At 38.4% G+C, this 23,657-nt stretch overlaps 1 protein-coding gene across 1 annotated transcript in view; it reads right to left on the bottom strand.

The window, feature by feature from the left end:
* Positions 1-2,546: 2,546 nt before the first annotated feature.
* Positions 2,547-23,657, bottom strand: part of LOC122315689 (probable acyl-activating enzyme 16, chloroplastic) — a 28,419-nt gene continuing 7,308 nt past the window's right edge. Inside the window, exons 4-18 of the mRNA XM_043131773.1 lie at positions 21,247-21,334; positions 11,378-11,589; positions 10,620-10,738; positions 9,862-10,011; positions 9,514-9,581; positions 8,806-8,911; positions 7,522-7,680; positions 6,463-6,516; positions 6,302-6,382; positions 5,527-5,664; positions 4,776-4,935; positions 4,513-4,592; positions 4,233-4,378; positions 2,889-2,946; positions 2,547-2,786 (exon numbers count right to left, since the gene is read on the bottom strand). Coding sequence (XP_042987707.1) covers positions 2,694-2,786; positions 2,889-2,946; positions 4,233-4,378; positions 4,513-4,592; positions 4,776-4,935; positions 5,527-5,664; positions 6,302-6,382; positions 6,463-6,516; positions 7,522-7,680; positions 8,806-8,911; positions 9,514-9,581; positions 9,862-10,011; positions 10,620-10,738; positions 11,378-11,589; positions 21,247-21,334 — 1,712 coding nt within the window. The 3' untranslated portion in view covers positions 2,547-2,693. The remainder of the gene's footprint in view (positions 2,787-2,888; positions 2,947-4,232; positions 4,379-4,512; positions 4,593-4,775; positions 4,936-5,526; positions 5,665-6,301; positions 6,383-6,462; positions 6,517-7,521; positions 7,681-8,805; positions 8,912-9,513; positions 9,582-9,861; positions 10,012-10,619; positions 10,739-11,377; positions 11,590-21,246; positions 21,335-23,657) is intronic.

The following is a 23,657-nucleotide window of genomic DNA, read 5'->3' as shown; positions in this document are numbered from 1 at the left end:
GATATGGCCAAAGCGTATGATAGGATTAATTGATGGTTTTTATTGGAGGTTTTGAAGAGTTTGGGTTTTTCAGATAAATGGAAAAATATGATTTTCAATTGTATTTCTTCTCTTTATTTCTCAGTTATGGTGAATGGATGCTCTCAAGGTTTTTTTCAAGAATTCACGAAGGCTTCGCCAAGGTGATCATCTCCTTTCATATTTGTTTATTTTGTCAAAGGAAGTTTTCTCGCGCATGTTAAATAGAGAGTTTCACTTGGGAAGGATTAAGCCTTTTAATTCTTGTGGGGGTTCCAGAATTAGCCATTTGCTATATGCGGATGATTTGCTGATTTTTTTGAATGGCGGTAAAGCTTCAATTCGTCGACTCCTAGAGGTAATTCATATATATATGAGGCTATGTTTGGTCAAAAGGTTAATGTTCATAAATCTTCTTTATTTTTCTCGTCTAATTTCTCAATGATCAAAAAATTGGATATTAAGAGGCTCTCAGGGTTTAAGGAAGGTGTCTGGCCTTATACTTATCTGTGTATCCCATTGCATGTGGGAAGAGTAAGTATTCGGATGTTTGAACCTTTGATTGCTAAGGTTCAGAAAAAATTTGGAGGGTGGAAAGGGAAACTTCTCTCCTTAGGTGGCAAAATTATTTTAATTAGGCATGTTTTGAGTAGCATGCCTATTCACATGCTTTCAGTGTTGAATTTATCCAAATGAGTTTTGTCAGTTTTGAAAGGGATTTTCTTCAATTTTTTATGGGGATCATCCATTGAGAATAAAAAAAAGGAAGTAGATTTCGTGGAGGAAGATTTGTTTGCCAATAGAGAAAGGGGGTTGGGAATTCGTGATTTATCAGAAGTGCAATCTTCTTTGCTTAAGAAGTTTGCTTGCAAGATCCTTCAAGGGGATTGGTTATGGGCAAGTATTTTCTCTGCCAAATATGTGGGAGCTAAACATATTTTTTCAGTTATGAATCAAAGGAAGCGATCTCATTTCTGGAAGGGAATTATGTAATTAATGTCAATTGTGTTGAAAAACTCCAGACGGATTATTCGCAATGGAAACTCAAGCTTCTGGTTCAACAACTAGCTAGGCGATGGGATCTTAGCAGAAAACAATTCGGTGAGTGGTGACTCAGGCTTGCAACTCAAAACTCTTTGGTCTGATTTTGGATGGAATGTTGAGCGGCTTAGAGACGTAGTTCCTAAGCAACTGGTATAGAGAATCACCACCATGTCAGGAATCAGGTTGAAGGAGGGAGAGGATCAATGTGTGTGGGCCTCATTGGTTGATGGAACTTTCTCCACTAAATCTGAATGGCAGATTGTGTGGAGAAAAGGGAGTTTGTGCTCCTAGCGTTGCTGGCTGTGGTAGGAGGCAGTCCCCAAGAGGATGTCTTGTTGCTGTTGGAGGGCGAAACGGAAATCACTTCCTGTGGATGAGGCAATCATGGGGTTGGGCATTCCATTGGTCTCAAAATGTGGATGATGTGTAGAGTCGCAGATGGAGTCATTCGATCATGTCCTGTGTGAGGGGGAGAGACTGAAAAAAATATGGAGTTACTTTGCATTGATTTGTGGTATTCGGTTGCCAAGTCCTCTAACTTGGGATGGGATGATGAATTATTGGTAGAGTCGTGCAGTATTGTCTTCACAGGTTGGTTGGATTCATGGTGTGCTGCCCATTATTATTTATTGGGTTCTTTGCAGGGCTCGATGTGCTTCTTGAATGGAGGGTTGTTTTGAGATTGGTGAAAGTGAACTTAAGGGATATTTCAAAGGGCTTGCGAAACTTTAAAAAAAGGAGAGCTAATGATTTTTCAATATTGCAGGAGCTTAATTGTCCTATCCTTCCGATAAGTGAAAGATCATCAAGAGTAATAAAGTGGAATCCATTGAAGATGGGTCATATGAAACTGAATGTGGACGGTGGTTCTTATGGATATCCAAGAAGGTCTGGAGGTGGGGGTATTATTCGGGATGATGGGGTAAAAGTGATAACGGTATTTGCTCACAATTATGGTTGTGCGATGAATAATGTTGCTGAATGTCGTGCTCTTTTCAATGAGCTTCGATTGTGTCATTCACTTGGGTTGAGAGATTTATTAGTAGAATCTGATTCAAGTGTTGTGATGGGTTGGCTAGCTTTTAGTATATGTAAATATTGATTTCTTTGGAACGAAATCCAACCTCTTGTTAGGTTGCTAAATATTTGATTTCGGGATATTTTTAGAGAGGCCAACATGGCTGCAAATTTTGACTAAAGAAGGTACAATGGATAGATCTTTTGATTTTATTGGTGAGGATATGGTACGAGGAAGGCTTAGGGGGATTGTGTGACTTGATTTATTGGGTATATACCTTATATGCAGTGGTGAATTTGTATTGGGTTTATTTGTGATTTTGAATTTATTTTGTTGTTTCCACGATATTCCTCCTCCACAAGTAAGAGTTTTTAATAATATTAGAAGGAGGTTCGTCTCTTCTTTAAATATATATATATATATATATATATAAATTATCCATGATTCAACAATGAATGACACTGCATTTAGTTAATTGTGCTAAAAGATAGAAATCATGGCAGGAAACCTTACGAAACAGCCAGCAGGTTGTTTTGAGATGGCTCTGTCTCAAGAGCTTTATATACGGTTTATACAGTTCATCACGTTTAGGTACATAAATCCAGAGGGAAATTTACTTGTAGAGAATGTCAATTTGCTCCCTAAACTGAGCCACGACTTTGTCCCTTCGAATTTTCATGGTCGGAGTCATTAATCCGCTATCAATCTGTAATTTTGAAGGGTATGATTAGCTGAATATCATATTTTTATAGTTTAAATAGAAATCCTGATGCCATTTAGGCAATGAATGTGAGCAAGAACATCTTACAGTAAAGGGCTCATCCACAACAAGGATTGGTCCTATTTGAAATGAACACTCCGAAGTCCTGCATGAAAAAGGAAAAGAACAGAATAATAAAACCTACGGAAACTTTTAGACTGGAATATATTACTCTTCTTTTTTTTTTTTTTTTTTTTTTAATTTCCTAATACTATTTTCACACCTAAATGCAAATGAGAAAGACATAATTTCAACATGCATGGTCATGCAAAAACCGAGATTCAACATTCATAATCAAAAGAATCAAAAGAAAGCTAGATGAAAATTCAAGGAATGCAGTCCATCACTCCACTCAACCCAACCAGAATTAATCCCAATTAAATTGGGGTTGGCCTTTTTCCCCCTATGGATTTCGGCCTAGCCAAATGCCCAAATATATACTTTTCTGCCATCCAAAATGACACTTCTGTTTGGGCTTTCATCTCCCTATTATTATATCTATTTTACTACGTTTACCCAATTTGGCAGCTTTCTACCACTCCCCACTCCAACTTGAATTATGTCAAATTTTCTCTCTTCATTGCGAAAGTCCAAACCACCTTAAGTGACTTCCCCTCATCTTTCCTAACCTTTTGACTGATGAATTTTTTTTTCCCCTTATCTTACCTGTAATTTTCACCTCTTCTTCTCAGCATTCTCATTCCAGCAATGCTTATTCAGTGGATTTTAGCTTATTAAAAATCCCAACCTTAAAGTGATATGTGAAACACAGTTAGTCTAATAGCAGTCGTATAAAATTTCCCCTTCAAATGTATAGCTCTACCATGGTCACATAATACCCCTTATGTTCTTCAAGTACTTACCCCACTTACTGAATGGCCATATTTTCTCCTTAATCTATGTTATTAATTAAAATACCAAAGATGATTTCTGTTTAAGATCTCTTAGTCATCAAGTTAAACAAACCCGTCGCATATATTTCTACAGCTACTGAACTTGTACCCTATATGCTCAGACAGAGGAGTTGGGAAAAGACAAGGGAATTTCCCCGAAACCTCATTTAGAAAGGAAGTGCCACATCGCTAATCTTCGTGCCAATCACAGTGAAGACAAAATAGTAAAGACTTTATCATAGTTATATTAACTTTAGGAATTCAGAACAAATTAGATGCTCCAGCAGTCCAACAATTCAACCTATCACTGTGTCTAAATAATTGTCCTTAATTTGTATCTCAGAAAGACAAGGCAGAGGAAAATAAATCCCTCCACCCCCATCTCCCAATCTTTGCCCTCCAGGTCAGAGGCTAGTAAGAAAAACGTATAGAATGAGACTTCTATAGGCAAGCAATCAGTCTTTGATATTGTTCAAAATAGTTGAAGTTGAAGCCTTACCATGTTCTCAATTCTTTATATAAAAGGCTGGTCATTTTTTCCTTATTAAGGTCCGAGGCATTTCCCTCGACAATAGACAGTTCTTTTGCTGCCAATAGAACCTCTTCTCTGTTTGGAACAATTATAGCTCCAAGACGTCGTTGATCCTGTAATTTGTGAAAGCCACTCAATAACTAAAATCACTATAATGGCTAAACGTGGCAGGATATATGGGAAAAACTCAACAGAGTAAGCCCAAAAGCAGTAAGGAAAATTTGGAATATAATTCTCAAAGTTTCACCTGGCCGATAACAACTATTTGTTGAATTAGACTACTTCTGAGAGCAGCTTCTTCAAGCTCCCCCGGTTCAATGTTTTCACCTATTTTTCTCCAAACAAATTAAGTTAAATGATGCCACAAAATGGTGGCAAGCAGATATATATATGTATCTATGTAGTTAGCATACCAGTAGAGAGAACTATTTAAATAATGCCACAAAATGATAACAACTATTTGTTAGCAAGAAAGATCAGCAGTCCGTGTTAAGACAATATTTAGCATACCAGTAGAGAGAACTATGGTATCCTTGGCACGCCCTTCAAGAACAACCACACCTCCACAGTGACGACTACGCCCAGTGGAATGGTGAGGAGCAATCCAACCTATATCACCAGTGCTTAGCCAACCGTCCTCATCTAACGCTTGCTTTGTAGCTGATGGATTCTTTAACAGAAAAGCATCACTTAACATAATCATAAATATGAGGCAGTTATCAAGAGTTGATATTAAACCAATAAGGTAGTTGTGTTCAGAGATTTAATACTAGCTCCCTCAAGAAAAAGTCTGGAAGATTACCTGCAATGAAAATGTGGGTTCTTAAACTGAAAAATCAAATCAATCTAAAATGTTGTTTAATGTCATGTAGAAGAAAGAGCATTTGAAATCAAATAACATTCAAGATTCCTGGTTGGAAGGTTTCCTGAATAGCACCCTAATGATGGGCTTTCTAAGGTCCTCAGTGGTAAACCACTCCCATAAATAAAGCATTTATATTTGTAAGGGACAAAAAAGGATTTTAAGATCTTTTTTTTCCTTGATATCCACAAACAATTAACACTAAATAATTAATGCAAAATTTAATGTAATTACCTGCCTACTGTGTTTTGAACCATGGAGAAACTATAACTACCCTAAAACAGCTTTGGAATTGTACCCTAACCATTATCTCTATCTTATTTTAATAATTCACTATATTTCTCACAGAAACATCAAAGAAATAAGTTCTAATTTTAATTGAAAGAAAATAACACCTACCTTGTAGTAACCTTTCATCACTGGTGGCCCCCTAACTTTAACAATTCCCTTTGAACCAGGTGGGAGAGCTTCATTGGTTTCAGAATCTACAATTTTGAACTCTGTATGTCGAATTGGATGCCCAACGGAACCAAGAACCTTCAAAAGATTATTTCTGTGATATCATTATGTGATGTACTACATAGGAGTAGATGCACTTACAATAAACCGCATAGTGAATAATAAAACAAGAATAATGGAATAGAACTGATAAGGGTATGTTAGAAGGACTTATCTAATATAAGGTTGGAATTGTAATAATAGAGAACGATTAAATATACACCTCGAGTAAAAATTATTTTAACCATGTGGAATAGATTTAAAGACTTGAAAGATAAATAATATAACTACAGGATGCTTGCTCGTTACAATTTATACATGTCTAAATGATATCGAACTTGGTGGATCTTTGCATTTCTGTTGATCTTCACTCCTTCCACCATCATTTAATAGTGCAGCAGAGCAGACTAGTTCACAAATGTTCCTATTATAACCGTGCAGCCAAAATGTGATAATTGCAAGCAAGCTAAATGGTACAACTTTTCCCAGCAGATTGGGACAATCTTGGTGTAATCAAGTGTTGCAGTTATAGCTGGAATATTTGGTTTTGCGAGTCACTTGTCTGACATCCTATCAAAGTCTGAAACCTTCTATTCTATTTTCTTCTAATACAGACTTTGCAGGTCGAAGTATCACACAAGTATTCTACGTTTTGAAATTAAGATGTACTTCTTACATTGCAGGTAGGTCGTCGTGCAGCAACAACAGGAGAAGACTCTGTTAAACCATACCCATTTTGCACTTTCACGCCAATTGCCTACATGCAATATTACACTTATATTAGAGACAAGAACTAGAAATCCTGTGTGGCAAGGTATATACACATAATGTTCTAACCTCGAAAAACTTATCGACATGCAAAGGAAAACTACCTCCTCCACTTACGCCAGCCTGCAGCATTGCCAGGGATAGCTTTTGCCTTAGTAATTTTCCTTCTCACAAATCTAGAGTATAATTTATAACTTTAAGGGAATGGAGTCTCATTTTAGATATAATAAAAGAAATAGAGAACCTTTTCCTGGAATCAAAGAGATTTACAAAAATGGAAAAATAATAAAAACAGCCACTATGTAAATATGTAGTAAAAAGAACTTTCTCTTCTGCCAATGAAAGCCCTAAATAACATTTTTTGGAGAGATAAACCCCTGAAGGTCTCCAAGTAAGACTTTAATGTATAACATGCTGGACTTCACTTAATCCAAAAATTTAAATCTATAAGTTTGATTATCTTATAGCAGCTAATCATTCCAGTCGTTGTGGATTTTACACTCACATGGGCACTCAAAATATCTCATTTGCATGTAGGCCTCTATTACATTGACCTAATTCCCCCTTGCATGAGTCTTTTACAGATTCAAGAGTAAAATGTGTGTTCTATGATTGCACCAAAAGCAGTAACACTGAATGTAAATCGCTCCAAAAGCCACCCACTTTCAACAAAGTCAACAAACGCCTCAAGACCAAGGCACTCATCCAATCGGAAAACCAATGACTCATACAAGTTTATCAAACCGCATCTTTAGTAGATAAATACTTGAAATTTCTCAAAGTGAAACCTTCATAATATTTGTCAGGGCACTACTTAGGAGAAAAGCTTAAAACTATGGGTTTGGACCCAGTTTTGGAATATCACTCAATATGGGACCTAATCCTCAAATACACAAACAAAAAGCTTTCTAAGAAGTTTACCAACTTAAATAGAGAACAGAGAGACAGAGAGACAGACACAATTGGATGACGTGAAAAGAAATTGTCTGAGAGAAGAAAACGTCAACAGCTCAAACCATTTTGTCAGAGTAAAAAGTTGTCTAGGAAAGTTTGAATGTTCGGTTTTTTCCAAACACAACAGAACAAAGAAGGATGGACAAAAAATAAAACAATTAAACAAAATAATACCTTTGATATTCCGATAGCAGAGTGTATTTTACCATAAACAATTTTCTTTGCCAACAGATGCACCGGCCATAATATTGTTGCGATAAATCTTGCCCATACCCATTCCAACATTGAAACAAGATACGATGGTTGCGCTTGATTCCTCATTAGACATTTTCCCTTGAACCAAATTGAAACCATTCGAGAAATGAAGTGATGGGATGGAATTAGACACAAACCAAACGAAATGAGAAAAACTAAGAGAGAATGAACTAGATTTTATCCAGTCTGATGTAAAGAATAGGTTAAAAAAAAATGATGGGGGCAGGTAAAAGCATGAAAGTTCAAATGCATTGATTAAATTTGTTCCATGATATTTTGATCTACAACATGGCACCCATCAACTAGTGGTTTACAACCACTTTCATGAGGGCAATATGGTAGGTTTTATTGGCTACTGAATTAACCGATAGTTACATTGCACAGGCCTCCACATGGTAGGTTTTTGTGTGCTGTGCTTGATATACACGTTTTTCCACTTCCTAACGGCTTTTAACTTTTGGTATGGTGGCACTCCAAAATATTTTTATTAATTGTTGAACTTCTGTAACAAGAAGGCAAAATTGGTCAACGGACACACATGAAATTCAAAAATATTCAAATAGAGAGAACTTACTAAAGTGCCATCAGCATAGGAATATGTTTATTAATTGTTGGACTTTTGTAACATGGACACAAATGAAATTCATTAAAGTTCAAATATAGAGAACTTACTAAAGTGCCATCAGCATAGTGTTGGAAACAAGGAGCCAGTGAGAGGATTTTCAGTTATATAATATTTTACTAAGAATTATATTTTAGCAAAATCACTATAAACGAAACAGTCATTAAGTTGGGGAAGTTAAGTGGATTGAAGCAGTCTAGAAGTGAAGAATTCAATCATAAATTATTTAGTTCCTCAGTCCCAGCTTCACAAAGAGCTCTTAATCCATAAAATAGTGGCAGCTTATGGTCGGCAGACCAGCATCTGCAGCTTACATGTTTTTTTTATTGAAACAGTACGTGTCTCTAACACCATGGCATCGACTAGAGAGACATTCACTTTCAAAACAAAGCAAGAAACCTTCCAAACATAGAATATATATATATTTTTTTATAGGTAAAATAAAACTTTATTGACTCAAGTAAATAGGCGTTGCCCAAGTACACAGGGAAATGACATATTGCTTTTGAATGACAGATATTCCAAACATAGAAAATGATGGATAACTGATGGCTCACAAGCCTAATACAAAATTATCAAACCTCATAAATTCTCTTCAATTCCATGTATGTCAAGCTGACTCTTATAAATGCAAGAGCAATAAGCTTACGTACAGGGGAGCTACTAGAAATTTGCTTTTGGATCCCACTGCAAAAAGAACAAATTGATAAAAGGAATGCTCTAAAAGTATATGATTTACCCACCGAAAGGCTAGATTATACAAGATGACCGAGCAGGGTATTCATGATTCCATTATTGGGCACAAAAGAAAAAAGGCAATTTAGCGTTTTGAAATAGTTATTTCATCATCTCCCATCAATTTTGAAGTCCCTCAAAACTGTATCAAGCTCCTCACCAAAAAGGGAAGTGAACTACGAGCATAAGAAGAAGAAGAAGAAGGTTCAAATGGATTATATCTTCTAACAGAAATGCTCGGCCTACAAAGAAGACTTAAAAACTGCTTTACAAACTGATGGGATTATATGTGATACTTCAAATATTAGAATTCTTTTTATTACAGAGTAGATCTAACATATCACATCCAGCCATATCAATTTCAAAACTTCCTAATAGTAGTTCTCTTTGTAGACCTAGTACTTCTCATCTTCTTCAAACACAGGGCTAGTATTTTCCCCTGGCCATTGATACTTTGGAATATGCTTCTACTAAACGTCCATGAACTCATGGAATATAAATCACAATATTAAAACACTGCACTGAATCAATATTACTACTGAAAACGAACATACCTGTAGAGTGTCTCATATACTAATGGAACAGAAATCACATAATTTGGTTGATAATGCCGCAAATCATCCTATTGAAGAAAAAAATAAATAAATAAATAAACAAGTTGGCGTGTTGCAATGTAACATATCAAGTTTAAAGCCAAATTCGGAAATGGCTAAAGTATATAGTTTTGTCCACTCTTGCAACTGAGATAGGAAAGAATATCTTAAAAACTGGGGAACAATATTATTGAAGTCATTCAAAAACATCACAAGAACCCAAAAAGAAAAAGAAAAAAACATTGAGTAACAAAAGTTAGTCACGTTTAAATGTGCATTGAAGATTAAAAGAAATCAGAAGACGAATACCTTCAAGTTTCTTACAGTCGTGTATACTTGTTCGATTCCACATGTGAAGATAAAATACTCACAAGATCGTTCATATGCATGCCAAGGTGGAAGCATGCTTAGAAATCGATCACCGACTTCAGCAGGTACAACATCCCACAAATTTTTTATCTGGAAAAAGGATAGGCAAGAAATAGCATAAAGAATAAGCTAATTACAAAGTCAACTATTGTCTTCAACGGTAACAAGTAACAACATGAAAGCAAGGAAGGTTAAGCACAAATTATTAAAAGGCTTCAAGCAAACCAATTTCAACATAATAGCTTGCCCAAGTCCAATGGAAGCTAGATCAAAAGTAAAAGTTGATGATAGGACTGTCTAATTAAACAACCATCTTTACACAGATACAAGTAAGCGCCAACAATGCAAAAACACTGTCAAGCCATTAAAAAGGATATACGACTAGACCTCCAAGAACAAGTAAAGTTGAATCCAGATAATGATTTAAGAAGTTCAGCCCATACTGTTCACTAGTTTCTAATCTTACGTTGGCTTTGAAGGCTTGTACCATCCCAATAACCAATCCAATGGGTCAGAATAGTAATGATGTAGCTCAATTAACCACATTAGTTCACCACATTTACCATTCATATCACTAATTTCAAAAAAAATTACATACATAAGAAAATAGTAAGTCGATACACAAAGTCAATAACTATTGTTTGGTTTGCTAAAGTAAGACAACCAGAAAAGAGTCAGCCGAAAGTAAGCACTCATACCTGGTGCAGCAGATTCCGATGAGTGAGCATAACACCTTTTGGATTGCCGGTGGTTCCACTTGTGTATACAAGTGTAGCAATATCATCAGAGTTTATGGCTTCATATACAAAGTCCTGTCCTGCAACCAGAATAGTGGTTTCAGGTAAAAAAATTGTTGATACCCTACGGAGCTAACATGTTTACTCTCCCATCATTCTCTGTGGAAATTCAGGATGTTATTTAAGCTGAAAACGTATCCTACTTCTGGCTTAGTCCTGCTTGAGGCTTCTACAGTCTAGGCATTCCAGCTTTATTCATTAGAGTTAATGCAAATTCTTGAACATTAATCCTATAATACCAACAACCCCAGCTAACAGCACAAATATATTTCTTGTTCTAATTGATAAAATCTCAATGAAAAATTTTCAAAACAGGAAAATTAGGAGGCTATTTGGAACAAATTTAGATTCACACACTTTGTTCAGATTACACACTTGTTTCTTTTTAATTTTTCTTAACTAACCATCTTTTCTTTTACATTATTGGAAGAATTTCCACATACGTAACCATAAACTCATTCTAGTTTATTTATTTAAACTAGAAATTCCTTTTGGTTAGCCACATCCTAAGATTCATTTGTTCAATTCTGGCCATGGGAAAAAAAGTGACAAAAGAATATTGACAGACAAGGCTTTAGCATGTGCAGCAACAACAACAAGAAGTGTCTGCAAGTAAAAAAAATGGGACAATTTTGTTAAAACTCAGTTGATTGACTTACTAGCAGCATGAGAATCAAACAAAGACCTGCGGTTTTCCCGTCCCAAATCTATAATTTCCTTGTAAGTAAAAAAAGGCAACCCCTCTACTCCTTTACAAGCCATGGATGACTTCTCTCCCCAAAGCAGAATGACGAATCTCATAGCAGCCTTGGAACAGAATGTTTCAGCAATTCGATTGAACATTTCAGGACCATCCACAACAAGTGCAACACTGTAATAATTACAACAATTGAAATAAAAAATTTAAAATTTAAAAAAAAAAATCAATAACCTGTTGTAGAGCTGTTAATAATGAAGACCAGGAATATAACTAACCAAACTCTCAAGAACAAGTCATAGCAGACAACTTGAATGTGTGCATGGATTTTAGTGGCTTCTAATGCTCTAAACACCTCTTCTGAGGTTCCTGATATCCACACTTGCACTGTGGGCACCAGTAGCCTCCCTCCCTCATGCTAGAAATAAAATGGAAATGAAAGAATAAAAATAAAAAATTATTACTCCCACAAAACAAATTGACTGAAAACTATTAATTCCACACGGTGAAACAGTACGTAAAACTTTTTTCAGGTTCAAATAAGTTGTCAGTTATATTGGTACCAATGAATATTCCAGCAGAGACTAAATACTTGCCCATATGCTCGTGAAGTAGTGAAATGGACAAAACGAGGGAGTCAAACTTGTCATATGAGCTACAGGTTGTGCAGGCATCAACTATATAAAATATGATAAGCAAATAGAAGAAAGGAAAAACGACACTTAGCTAGTCCAAAATATATCTCTATGCAATCCTTGCACCTACTTTGCCATTTGCAATCCTTCCACCAACTATATTGAAACTCCAGTTTGAAAGAATTATTGAAGGATATTGTGAAACAAGTGACAAGTGCCACCAAGGCTAACCAAGAGCCAAGTGATCAACACATTATAAGCCTAATGAAATATCTTAAAGTATCCCAGTTAAGCCTTGCAAAATGTGCATGGTATCCAAGCCAAATGTAATTACTGAAATATCCAGAATATCCTTGTCAATCATCGTGTAATGTCTCCAGAGCACCCCTTAGGCCTTACGAAATTACCATACTACTCTAGTAATATAGACTGTAGCAGAAAATTCAAATTTGAGCTCTCTCTGTTTTATACGCTTGCATTTATGAAGAAGAAAGCTGGTGTATGTTTCCAATGTTGCTTGGTTAGTCATTACTGAAAAATGATTAAATTGTATGCCTTTGAGAACTCCAGTTCAGTTATAGTATGAAATTTCTTTTCACAAGTTGGTGTGTATAGTGCTATGTTTTTTTTTCTTATAAATAAACAAACTTTATTGATCAAAAATGGGTGGCAAAAGCCAGTATTACAATAGAGACAAGATGTCCTAACTAGGTAGGCACATTAGAGACAAGAAAATCATGAAGGGCCATGCCGTTAAAAGTCAACAGCAACAGCCCAACTACAGAGAGTTCTAAAAAATAAGACTTTAAGCTCCTCCAACAATCTCGCCTGATCTTCGAACGTCCATTCATTGCGCTCCTACCACAAGCACCACGTAATGCAGAGAGGGATCATCTTCCAAATAACTTTAATAGGTTGCCGACATCTCAAGTTTACCCAGCTAGCCAAAACTGCCTCCACAGTTTTTGGCATAGCCCAGGCCATATCCAGTCGAGCGAAAACCTCATTCCAGAGACTCCTTGCTATATCATAATGCAATAGTAGGTGATCTACCGACTCTCCGGCTCTGCACATGCAACACTAGTCTCTAATAATAATTCTCATTTTCCTCAAATTGTCGATAGTAAGTATCTTACCTAAAGAGGCCGTCCAGACAAAGAAGGACACTTTGGGAGGAGCCTTGTGACGCCATATCTTTCTCCAAGGAAACTGAATATCAGACTCTTGAGTGAGCTTATAGAATGATCACACGGAAAAAGTACCTTTGCCTACTAGGATCCACCATAGAGCATCCTCTTGTTGCTTGTTTGGTCTAATGGAGTAGATGAGGCTGTAAAAATCTGCAAAACTGCTTATTTCCTAGTCCTGTGCCATCCTACTAAAATTAATATTCCAAAGAAGTCGTCCCTCCGATGTCTCCATTACTTCCGCTACTGAGACATCCTTGGCACTTGCCAATTGGAAGAGCAAAGGAAACAAATCTTTCCTTTGCTGAGACATCCTGTTTCCACACCAAACATCGATCCAGAATTTGATTCTAGATCCCATACCCAGCTGGAGTTTAGCAAAGCGGCTGAAGACCCCCCACCCTCTTCTTATGTGTTTCCATAAACCTACTCCATAGGCCCCCCTTGCTTCTCTGGTATACCAATTCCCCTATACACCCCCATATTTCTTCTCAATCAACAATTTTCACAAAGATTCCAGTTTCCTGGTAAATCTCCACAACCATTTGCCTAGCAAAGCACGATTGAACACCCTTAGGTTTCTGACTCCCAAACCTCCCCCCGAGATAGGACAGCAAACCTGCTCTCACTTAACCAGATGAGACTTAAACTCATCCCCAAACCCCCCCACAAAAAATCTCACTGGAGCTTCTCAATACAGGCCGCAACACTTGCTGGTATTGGAAATAGAGATAAAAAATAAGTAGGTAAATTAGAGAGTGTACTCTTTATCAACTTAATCCTTCCACCTTTTGACAAATACATTCTCTTCCACCCCGCCAATCGACGCTCAATTTTCTCAATTACTGTATCCCATACCGAAGGAGCCCTCGAGGCACTCTCCAAAGGGAGTCCCAGGTAAGTCAAAGGAAAGGAGGTGATTTAGCAACCCAATGTTTTCGCTAACTGTCAAATATTGGGAACTGCCTCAATTGGCACCAATTCTGATTTCTCCAAGTTTACCTTCAAGCCAGACATTGCCTCAAAGCAGAAAAGTAGGGCCTTCAAAACTCGCATTTGATTTTGCTCGGCTTCACACATAATTAGTATATCATCTGCAAACAGTAAATGGGAAATAATGATACTACCCCTATCCAGGGTTCCGATCGAGAAGCCATTATCAACCATTGCCGAGAGCATCCTGCTTAGAGCCTCCATAACGATAACGAACAACAAAGGTGACAATAGGTCCCCTTGTCTCAGTCCACGTGTGCTCTGAAAAAAGCCCACTGAGACTCCATTTACCAACACTGAGAACTTTGCCAAAGATATGCACCAATGGATCCACGCCCTCCATCTCTCCCCGAATCCGCATCTCCTAAGCAAAAGAAGTAGGAAGTCTCAGTTAACATGGTCATAAGCTTTTTCCATATCAAGTTTGCACATAATCCCTGTGTTCCAAGCTTTCAATCTACTATCAAGGCATTCATTAGCAATTAACACCGCATCCAAAATTTGTCTTCCTTTTACAAAAGCATTTTGAGGTTGTGTAACAATCTTCCCCATCACCTCACTTAATCTGTTCGCAAGGACTTGGATATTATCTTATACACCCCATTTACCAGACTAATAGGCCGAAACTCCTTGATCTCCGTAGCCCCGCTCTTTTTAGGAAACAATCCAAGGAAAGTGGTGTTAAGACCTTTTTCAAATTTTCTAGCCCTGAAAAATTCCTGGAAAACCTTCATGAGGTCCTCCTTTATCACTTCCCAACAATCCTGAAAAAAACCCATAGAAAATCCACCGGGTCCTAGAGCCTTTTCCCTAGCCATTTTCCTCACTACTTCATATACCTCTGATTCCTTAAAATCCCTTTCCAAGCGCGACACATCGCCCATCCCGATGGTGTCAAAGTCCATCCCATTTAGTGAAGGCCTCCATCCCACCTGCTTCGTTAGTAAGTTCTCATAGAAATCAATAACATGATTGTGGATTACCTACTCATTTCTGCATTCCACCCCATCAACCTTCAGCATCTCAATGTTGTTATTTCTTCGATGTGAATTTGCAACTCTATGGAAGAAAACCGTGCTTCGGCCACCTTCCCGCAACCATAATGCCCTAGACTTTTGACACCAAGACATTTCTTCTAATAATATCAATCTCTCAACATCTGCAACCAGCTTAGCCTTCCGGTCTTGTTCTTCCTAAGAGAGTGGTTGTAGCTCTTGCCTCCTCTCGATCTCCTGAAGTTTCAACAGCTTTATTTTTTTTGTTTCCCCCAACATTGCCAAAAGACACCACGTTCCACACTTTTAGATCTCTTTTAAGAGCTTTCAATTTACCCACAAAAATGAAGCTGGGGGTACTTTGGAATTGATAAGAAGACCACCATTGTTTGACCTTATCCACAAACCCATCTGATTTCAACCACATATTCTCAAATTTGAAAGGCCGTTGCCCCCTTCCGAACTCCTCCACAATCAAGCAAAATAGGTCAATGATCCAAACCAATACGAGGCATACGCTTTTGCCATACATCCTGGAAATGGCTTTCCCATTCTGGTGAAATTAAGAAACGATCCAATTGAGACCATGATTAATTATTGGACCAAGTCACAGTAACCCCCTGCTAATGGCAAATCCACCAAGTTCAGGTCAAAAACACACTCCGAGAACTCTTCCATAGCTGGCCGCAATCTTCTACAACCAGATACTTCACTTGGGAATCTTACCACATTAAAGTCTCCCCCTATGCACCAAGAGAGTTCCCACCAGCTATGGATCCCAGCCAGTTCTTCCCACAGCAACCTTCTATCTGTATCTAAATTAGGGCCATAAACACCTGCAAAAGCCCACAAAAAATTATCGGAAACACACTTAAGAAAGCATGTTACCATGTAATGCCCCATGAAATCCTCCATCCTCTCCACCACCCACCTATCCCACATCACTATCACCCCTCCCGACACCCCATTTGAAACCAAGGCCCAATCGACAAGAATTCCACTCCATAAACTTCGCACCAATCTTCTATCAATCATTTTCAATTTTGTCTCTTGTAGGCAAACAATGTCCGCTTTCCACTCCCGTAAAAAGTTTCTAATCCGGAGCTGCTTATTAATGTTGTTTAGCCCACGAACATTCCACGATACAGTCTTTGGCTTCATTGAGGAAAGGCTAGCCCCTTCCCCTTCACCCTACCTCTATTGGCACTACCCTCCATATTCATCGATCACGTCAATCTTTTAAGTTCCTGATGCTTCTTCGCTTCACCTTTACTTTTTTGTTTATGTCCCGCTTCAATTACTATGAAGAGAGCAAAAAATTGCTACTCGTACCCATCACAATCAATTCCCACAAATTTCTGGATCTCTTTCACCTTATGAAAGACCCAGTCTGAAACGTTTGGTTGAACCGGAAAGCAAAAACTCAACCGGACAGGCTCCTCCAGCCTACTAATCTAGTTTCCGTGATTTTCGCTTTCCAAAGTGATATCATCCAACCCCAACTATCCACACACATCGGGGAACACGAGCTCTGCATCCTTCGAGAACATTGGGTCATCCGCACCCTCCCCCTTATCATCCTCCACCTCAAAATCAAGCACTGGTTGAACAGAAACTTCCAGAGAACCCACGCCCATGTCTACTAGGCTTATTGGTGCCGTCTGACCTCCCAACAGCGAAGGACACCCTTATACGCTCAACGGAGATCCGAAAACCTGCTTTGGCACCCTGCACAAAGCCTCCGAGACTACGTCGGTATGCTCGCCAGAACCCTTTCAGTCGGCGTCGAGCAAGGAATGGTCTCAAGAACGAAACATTCCAGTCCATCGCAGTCCGAATCGCATAAGGTTTTGGGTCGCACATATTCGGGGACAGCAGGCTTAAGGCCGTTAGACATAACTGGGTTGGGACTGGGGCAATAACTGGGCTGGATTGACCAGCTCTTTGGGCGATACGGGTAAGGGCATCTGCCCATCCTTCTAGGCAGAAAGCCCCATCACATTGGACGGGTCCGTCCCTCCAAACAAAGAGCCTAGAATGCCCAACTCTTTGAATGAACTAGGCTAGGTCAGAGGCCCATTCTTCTAGGCTGAGGTACCCAACACGATGGGCAAGCCATTTGATCCCTTGGGCTGGACCCTAATCTTGGCTGCCACATCCTTAGCTTTATGCTCAACGGGCTAAGGCCCATTTAACTTGCTCGAAGAAGGCCCATCGTGCCCCTCTTTTGTTGTCCTTTTACCTCCTCCCACCTCCATTTATTTTCCTTTCTCAACCCAACATATCTACACAGATACTCCATCTCCTTCTGCAATTTCCTTACTTGACCCTGCAACTCTGGCAGACGTCTAATGGTCTCCCACGCCAACTGCCCAGCTCGTGACCTACCAACCTCTGCACCCCGTACGAGTTGTGGTGCTCAACGCACCACCCCAATGTCTCCTCCAGGTCTCCTCTGTGCATGGCTTTGTCCCGCCGTCAGCAATACCTCCGAGAAGGATCGATCGAAAGTTCTTGCCCCCCTAGCCTCTTTGCTCACCTGAGCTCCTCCAACGGTTCCATGACTAACAGCCCTGGACTGAGCCATCTCCATGATAGGCTCTTTCAAGCTTCTCCATTCCCAACCATCTTCTCCTTCAAGGAAGCATAGCATAAACCTTCTTCCCGCCTGGCCATACTCTGCTATCGACAAGAACCTTCCACGACTGTTCACACACCGTTGGGCAACGAAACTTCGATAGCCCTCCCTTATCACCGAGTACACCTCCTTCTTCCCCCCTCTCAGACACTCCTCCAACACTTTCACAAACCAAAGGATTGTATTTCGACCCACCACCACCTTGTGTTTCATCTTCTATCCCTGCTCCGAAATGTGAAAGTTCTCTCCCTCTCCTTCACAAGCACTAATAATTTTGACTCTATAACTAACTCTCTAATCCAAGCCATCTAGGCATTGGAAATTTGGACACTTCAAATCAAGTTTGTTATGATTTATGTGCAGGTTATCTGCACATGAATAAAAGAAGCCAATGAGAGAATTGGCTTCTTTTAAGGCCTTCATTGTATAGTGCTATGTCTATGGATATCCTTTTCCTTAACTTTAGAAATGGTATATGTCATAATTATTTTTAGAAATGGTATATGTAATAATTATTTTTAGAAATGGTATATGTGATAATTATTTTTATTTATTTTTTGATAAGTAAGAAGAAATTTTATTGATATAAAGATAGGCATAGCCCAAGTACACTGGAAGTATACATGTGAATACGCTGATTTAAGAACTAGAAACTATTACAAGGAAATCATGGAAGCTGAGACCATTTAAATCTAAAGCAATGGCCCACAAAAATAAAGTCTTCTAAAAAAAAAAACTCCTAAACTCTTCCGCGGAACGTTCATGATCAACAAAATGTCTATCGTTTCTTTCACTCCAAATACACCAAGAATACAAATGGGAGCCATCTTCCACATAGCTTCAATATGTGGTGTCCATGTGATCCCTCTCCAGCTTGCTAGTAGTTCAACCACCCTTCTCGGCATTACCCATGCTAATCCCATTCTGCTGAAGAAATAATTCCATATGTCCCGAGCAAACTAACAATGTAAGAGTAAATTGTCCCTGTTTCACTATTTCTGAACATACAGCACCAGTCCATAATTATAAATCCACGCCTTCTTAGATTATCAATGGTTAGGATCTTCCCTAAAGTTGCTGTCCAAACAAAGAACGCAGCCTTGGGAGGTGCTTTACTCCTCCATATGTTCTTCCAAGGAAAATTGGGCTAGGTTGAGCAGTAAGTATGTCATAGAAAGAGCATACCAAGAATTTCCCTTTCCTAGAAGGTCTCCAGTCCATCTTATCTTCAGCTGTAACAGCAGGAGTAGTGTTATAGAGCAGATTAAAGAATTCCACCAGAACAATCACTTCCCAATCATGTGCCTCCCTAGTGAGGTTGATGTTCCAATCCTGTGAATCATGAATAATTGCCCGCAAGTCAGCCACCATAGCTTCTTTTTCCCTTGCAATTCTGAAAATAGTGGGGTACGCAACCTTAAGAGCCGTATCTCACCCACACATCATGCCAAAAGCTGATTCTACTGCCATTCCCCATGCACAGCCTAGTATTACTAGAGAAAGCCCCCCAACCTTTCCGTATATACTTCCATAACCCCACACCATATGCCCCCCCCCCCCCCCCCCCAACCCTCATTAGAACACCAACCCCGCCTTGCACTCCAATACTTCGCATCAATCACCCCTTTCCATAAGGCTTCCCTCTCATAATTATAACACCACAACCATTTCTCTAATAGAGCCTTATTATTAAGGAATGTAATAATGCTAGAGGTAGAGGTAACCATTCTCATGTCCACTTCCTCCAGCTCAAGTTGCTCCTCTAAATCCACCAATTTCTTTGGCCACTCTGCTTCCTTGGCATTTGTCAGCCTACCTATATGTAACATCTCCTACCCCATTTACATTGTTCTCCCTCAAGCACTTGATTACCCCAAATAAATCTCTCTTACTAGCCGCACGGCAGTGGCAGTTACACTGTTGCAGCAGCAACCAGATTGTGGAGCAACACAGTCAAAGGACGACCCCTGTGTGCTCACCTACCAAGCACCTGAGCTCCTCAAGTGTAGTTTACTCAATCAAGTTGGCTTGCAACCAGTGGCACTATACTCGTATAACAGGCTGAATGTGGCAATTGGCAATGACGAACTCACTGCTGAGGATAAGCTAGAGTTGCAGGCGATATGACGAATGAGCATTCACTAATTTAATTTGGTCCTCTTCACACCAGCAATGAAGGCAAGTCGGATTTCAATCGAGCCCCGTTGGCTCTCCATCATGTATGATGCGGAGAAATGAATAAAGTTTGATGATCAATAGACTTTATTTGACTATTCTTTACCAGTGACAGAAGTGTAAGATTCCTCAGCTTTCAGATACTTAGGCCTTGTTTGGGTAATGAGATATTCTCAGATATTTTCAAAACTTCTTATAATTTCCTTCCCAAACATCACTCGGACACAAAATATTTTTCAATTTCAAATCTTCAACTTTTTTATCTAATCATTACCTAATCATTATCTAAACACAAAATCCAATATGAATTTCCCAAACTTCCAAACAAAACACAACAAACAGTACAAATTTTTCAAATTTGAAAACCAAAATTTTATTCAAACAATTTTTTAACTTTATAAAATTTTTATTCAACTTTTTCTCTCTCATTTCCCAAAACCCAATAAAACATCTTAACTCAAACCATTTCACCACCATTCACAGAATTCTAAGATATTCTAAGTGTCAAATGAGCCTTAAAGAGTCAAATAACAGTTATGCGAATTGTACTCTAATCCAATTGGAGAAGTTTGTCAATCGAAATGGACTTTGTGTCTGATCATTTCAAAATTCAATCCCAGACTACAATAATTGCCTATATATATATGTTACATTGGCCACACATTGGGATGAATTTATGGTTTTGGGCTTAATTTGCTGACCGAGGCTAAAAAGTTCATTGTTGGGGTTGTGTGAGTTCAAGTGTTGGTCGTGGTTGCATGGGGATTGTTGGGTGACTCTAGACAGTTTGCTCACTAGGTGGTTGTGCTACCGTTTGTGTAGTAATTGCAAAATGGAACAGGGGATCAAGAAGAGAGACTCTAGGCTGAGATTAGAATGCTTGCAAGGGGGGTAATACAGTCATTTCACAAGTTCCATTGGCCCAGACCATTCATGTGTTCAACTTTCAGCACATTTAATGGGTGAACTAGAAAACAGGGGCACAATGAAACAATTATTGAAAATTTTAGTGTCAATCAAGTCGAAAATAGTATGACAGAAAGATTACAGATGGGCAGTTCTAAAGAAAGTGTAATTTCCAGTTCTGACAACAAAGAGAAAATTTCATACTCAGAAGCAGCTTATATTATCCAATCTATGCATATTGATATTGGCAAGCTTAGTTGAAATAAGCAGAACACTGACCGAAATAAAACTGCTTACCGAACCTTTCAGAGTGATTGTATATATGCAATAGCTCTTCGACTGATGACCTTGAACCCCTTACCACATTGATTGCCCCAGTGGCCATTATACCTAGACTAAAATAAAGCATGAAAGTGAGTTTAAAAATACAGAAATCTAACTACCAGTAAATACAATTACTGAAAATAAGCAATAAAGACTTTTATTTTGTTTTGTATTCGAACAAGTTTACAACATTTGAAAACTATCCTTTATATACCCATAAACACATGAGGAGAGAGAAAGAGAAAATGAAACATCAACCTATTACTGCATTTGCTTGCGGTAATTGTTGCACATAGAGAATGTGTTTGCTCTCAGTAATTCTTGCACATAGAGAGGAATGACCATGAAAACTTCCAACAAGCTGTCAATCATACAATGATCTAAAGAAAGAAAGCCTCAAGCCAATTTCCAGTTTTGTCTCCTCAAGGTGCTTTATGACCACCTAACCTTGAGGATAGCCACAGAACTGCCATTGAACACAAGATGCATAGTGCAACTAATATGTGTGCAATAGAAGTTGCACATTATTATACCAAAAAAGATGCAGATATTTGGGCATGGTAAAAAGAAGGCAAATACATACTGCTTTGTATCAGCATTTGCAGGTGCCAAATACCCATATCATTTTTTTTGATAAGTAATTATTTTTATTATCAAATATATTTAACATATTAGATAAAATTATGTCAATTTATAAAATTATTTTATATAATTATTTTGTAAATGTAACAGTATTATATAAGGTACCAAATACCCATATCATGATGGTGAGCAATCACTAATAAAACAATTATAGTAGAAATGGTAACCATATTCACCATCAGCACATGACTAGGCATGGAAACTCAAGCAAAGCAAATTAATCACCATAAACTGTCAACATTCTTCATTAATGTGTTTGCTCACGGTAATAAGAAAGTTTATTCCAAGTAAATAGGCATAGCCCAAGTACATGGGAAGTGTACAAGAGAATAAACCTAAATACAAACTAAAGCAAAACAAAATTAAAGCACAGCATTACAAATATTCAAATCACTCACAAGATTGTTCACCCAAAAATTTAAAGTGCTAAAGAAAAAATCCCTAAATTCCCCCATAGTGCATTCACAATCTTGGAAACACCTCCCATTTCTCTCAAGCCATAAACACCAAAACAAACGCGAAGGAATCATCCTCCACTCAACTTTATTGCCTCCACAACCTGCAGCACCTTCCCAACTAGCCAAGAAATCCACCACATGAAAAGGCATCACCCAAGCAATGCCTACCCTTGCGAATAACTCATTCCACAAAACAGTCACCATTTCACAATGAAGAAACAGGTGGTTAACAGATTCACCATCTTTTTTACACATGAAGCACCAATCCATCACATATAAACCCCTTTTTCTCAAATTATCAGTAATTAAAACCTTCTCTAGCGACACCAACCGGCAGAAAAATGCAACTTTACTGGGCACTCTAGCTTTCCAAATGCATTTCCAGGGGTATGTATTATTACCATGACTATTTAAAACCTTATAATAGGAATTCACAGAGAATCTGGACTTATTATCATTAACCCACAGCATCCTATCCTCCCTGATCAGATCAATCTTCGAATTATAAAGTTTTACATAAAAATCAGCAGCTTCGCTCACTTCCCAGTCCTGTAAATCTCTAGAAAAATCCACATTCCAATTCAGCATATTGTTAGAAAACAAGTATGAATCAGCCACAGCAGCTCCTTTATATTTAGCAATCCTGAAAAGGCTGGGGAATGCTAATTTAAGGGGTGAATTACCACACCAAACATCATGCCAAAAGAAAATATTAGTCCCAGTCCCCACTTTGAAATTAATATTTTTGACAAAATCCCCCCATCACATCCAAATGGACTTCCATAATCCCACCCCCAAAACCCCTTTTATTTCATTAGTACACCAATTTCCCCACATCCCTCCATATTTAGCATCTACAATCTGTCTCCACAATTTGTTTCTCTCATTGTTGTACCTCCAAAGCCACTTCCCAAGGAGGGCTTTATTAAAAAGCTTTAAATTCCGCACACCAACACCTCCAGTAGACACCGGAGTACAAACCTTATTCCAACTCACCAAGTGAAATTAAAGTTCCTCCCCAATACCATCCCATAAGAAATTTCTAAAAATCCTCTCAATTTTTTTGACCACCCCTGCTGGAATAGGGAAAAGAGAGAGGTAATAAGTGGGTAAATTAGACAAGGTGCTTTTAATCAAAGTAACTCTACCCCCTTTGGACAAATATAGTTTTTTCCAGCCAGCTAGCCTCCTCTCAATCTTCTCAATCACCCCATCTCAAATAGACACAGATTTATGAGGAGCCCCCAAAGGTAACCCAAGATATTTCATTGGTAAAGAAGAAACTTTAC

The sequence above is a fragment of the Carya illinoinensis genome, chromosome 1 (assembly GCF_018687715.1).
Source record: "Carya illinoinensis cultivar Pawnee chromosome 1, C.illinoinensisPawnee_v1, whole genome shotgun sequence".
Classification (NCBI taxonomy): domain Eukaryota; kingdom Viridiplantae; phylum Streptophyta; class Magnoliopsida; order Fagales; family Juglandaceae; genus Carya; species Carya illinoinensis.
This window is presented reverse-complemented; position numbering and strand designations above follow the sequence as displayed.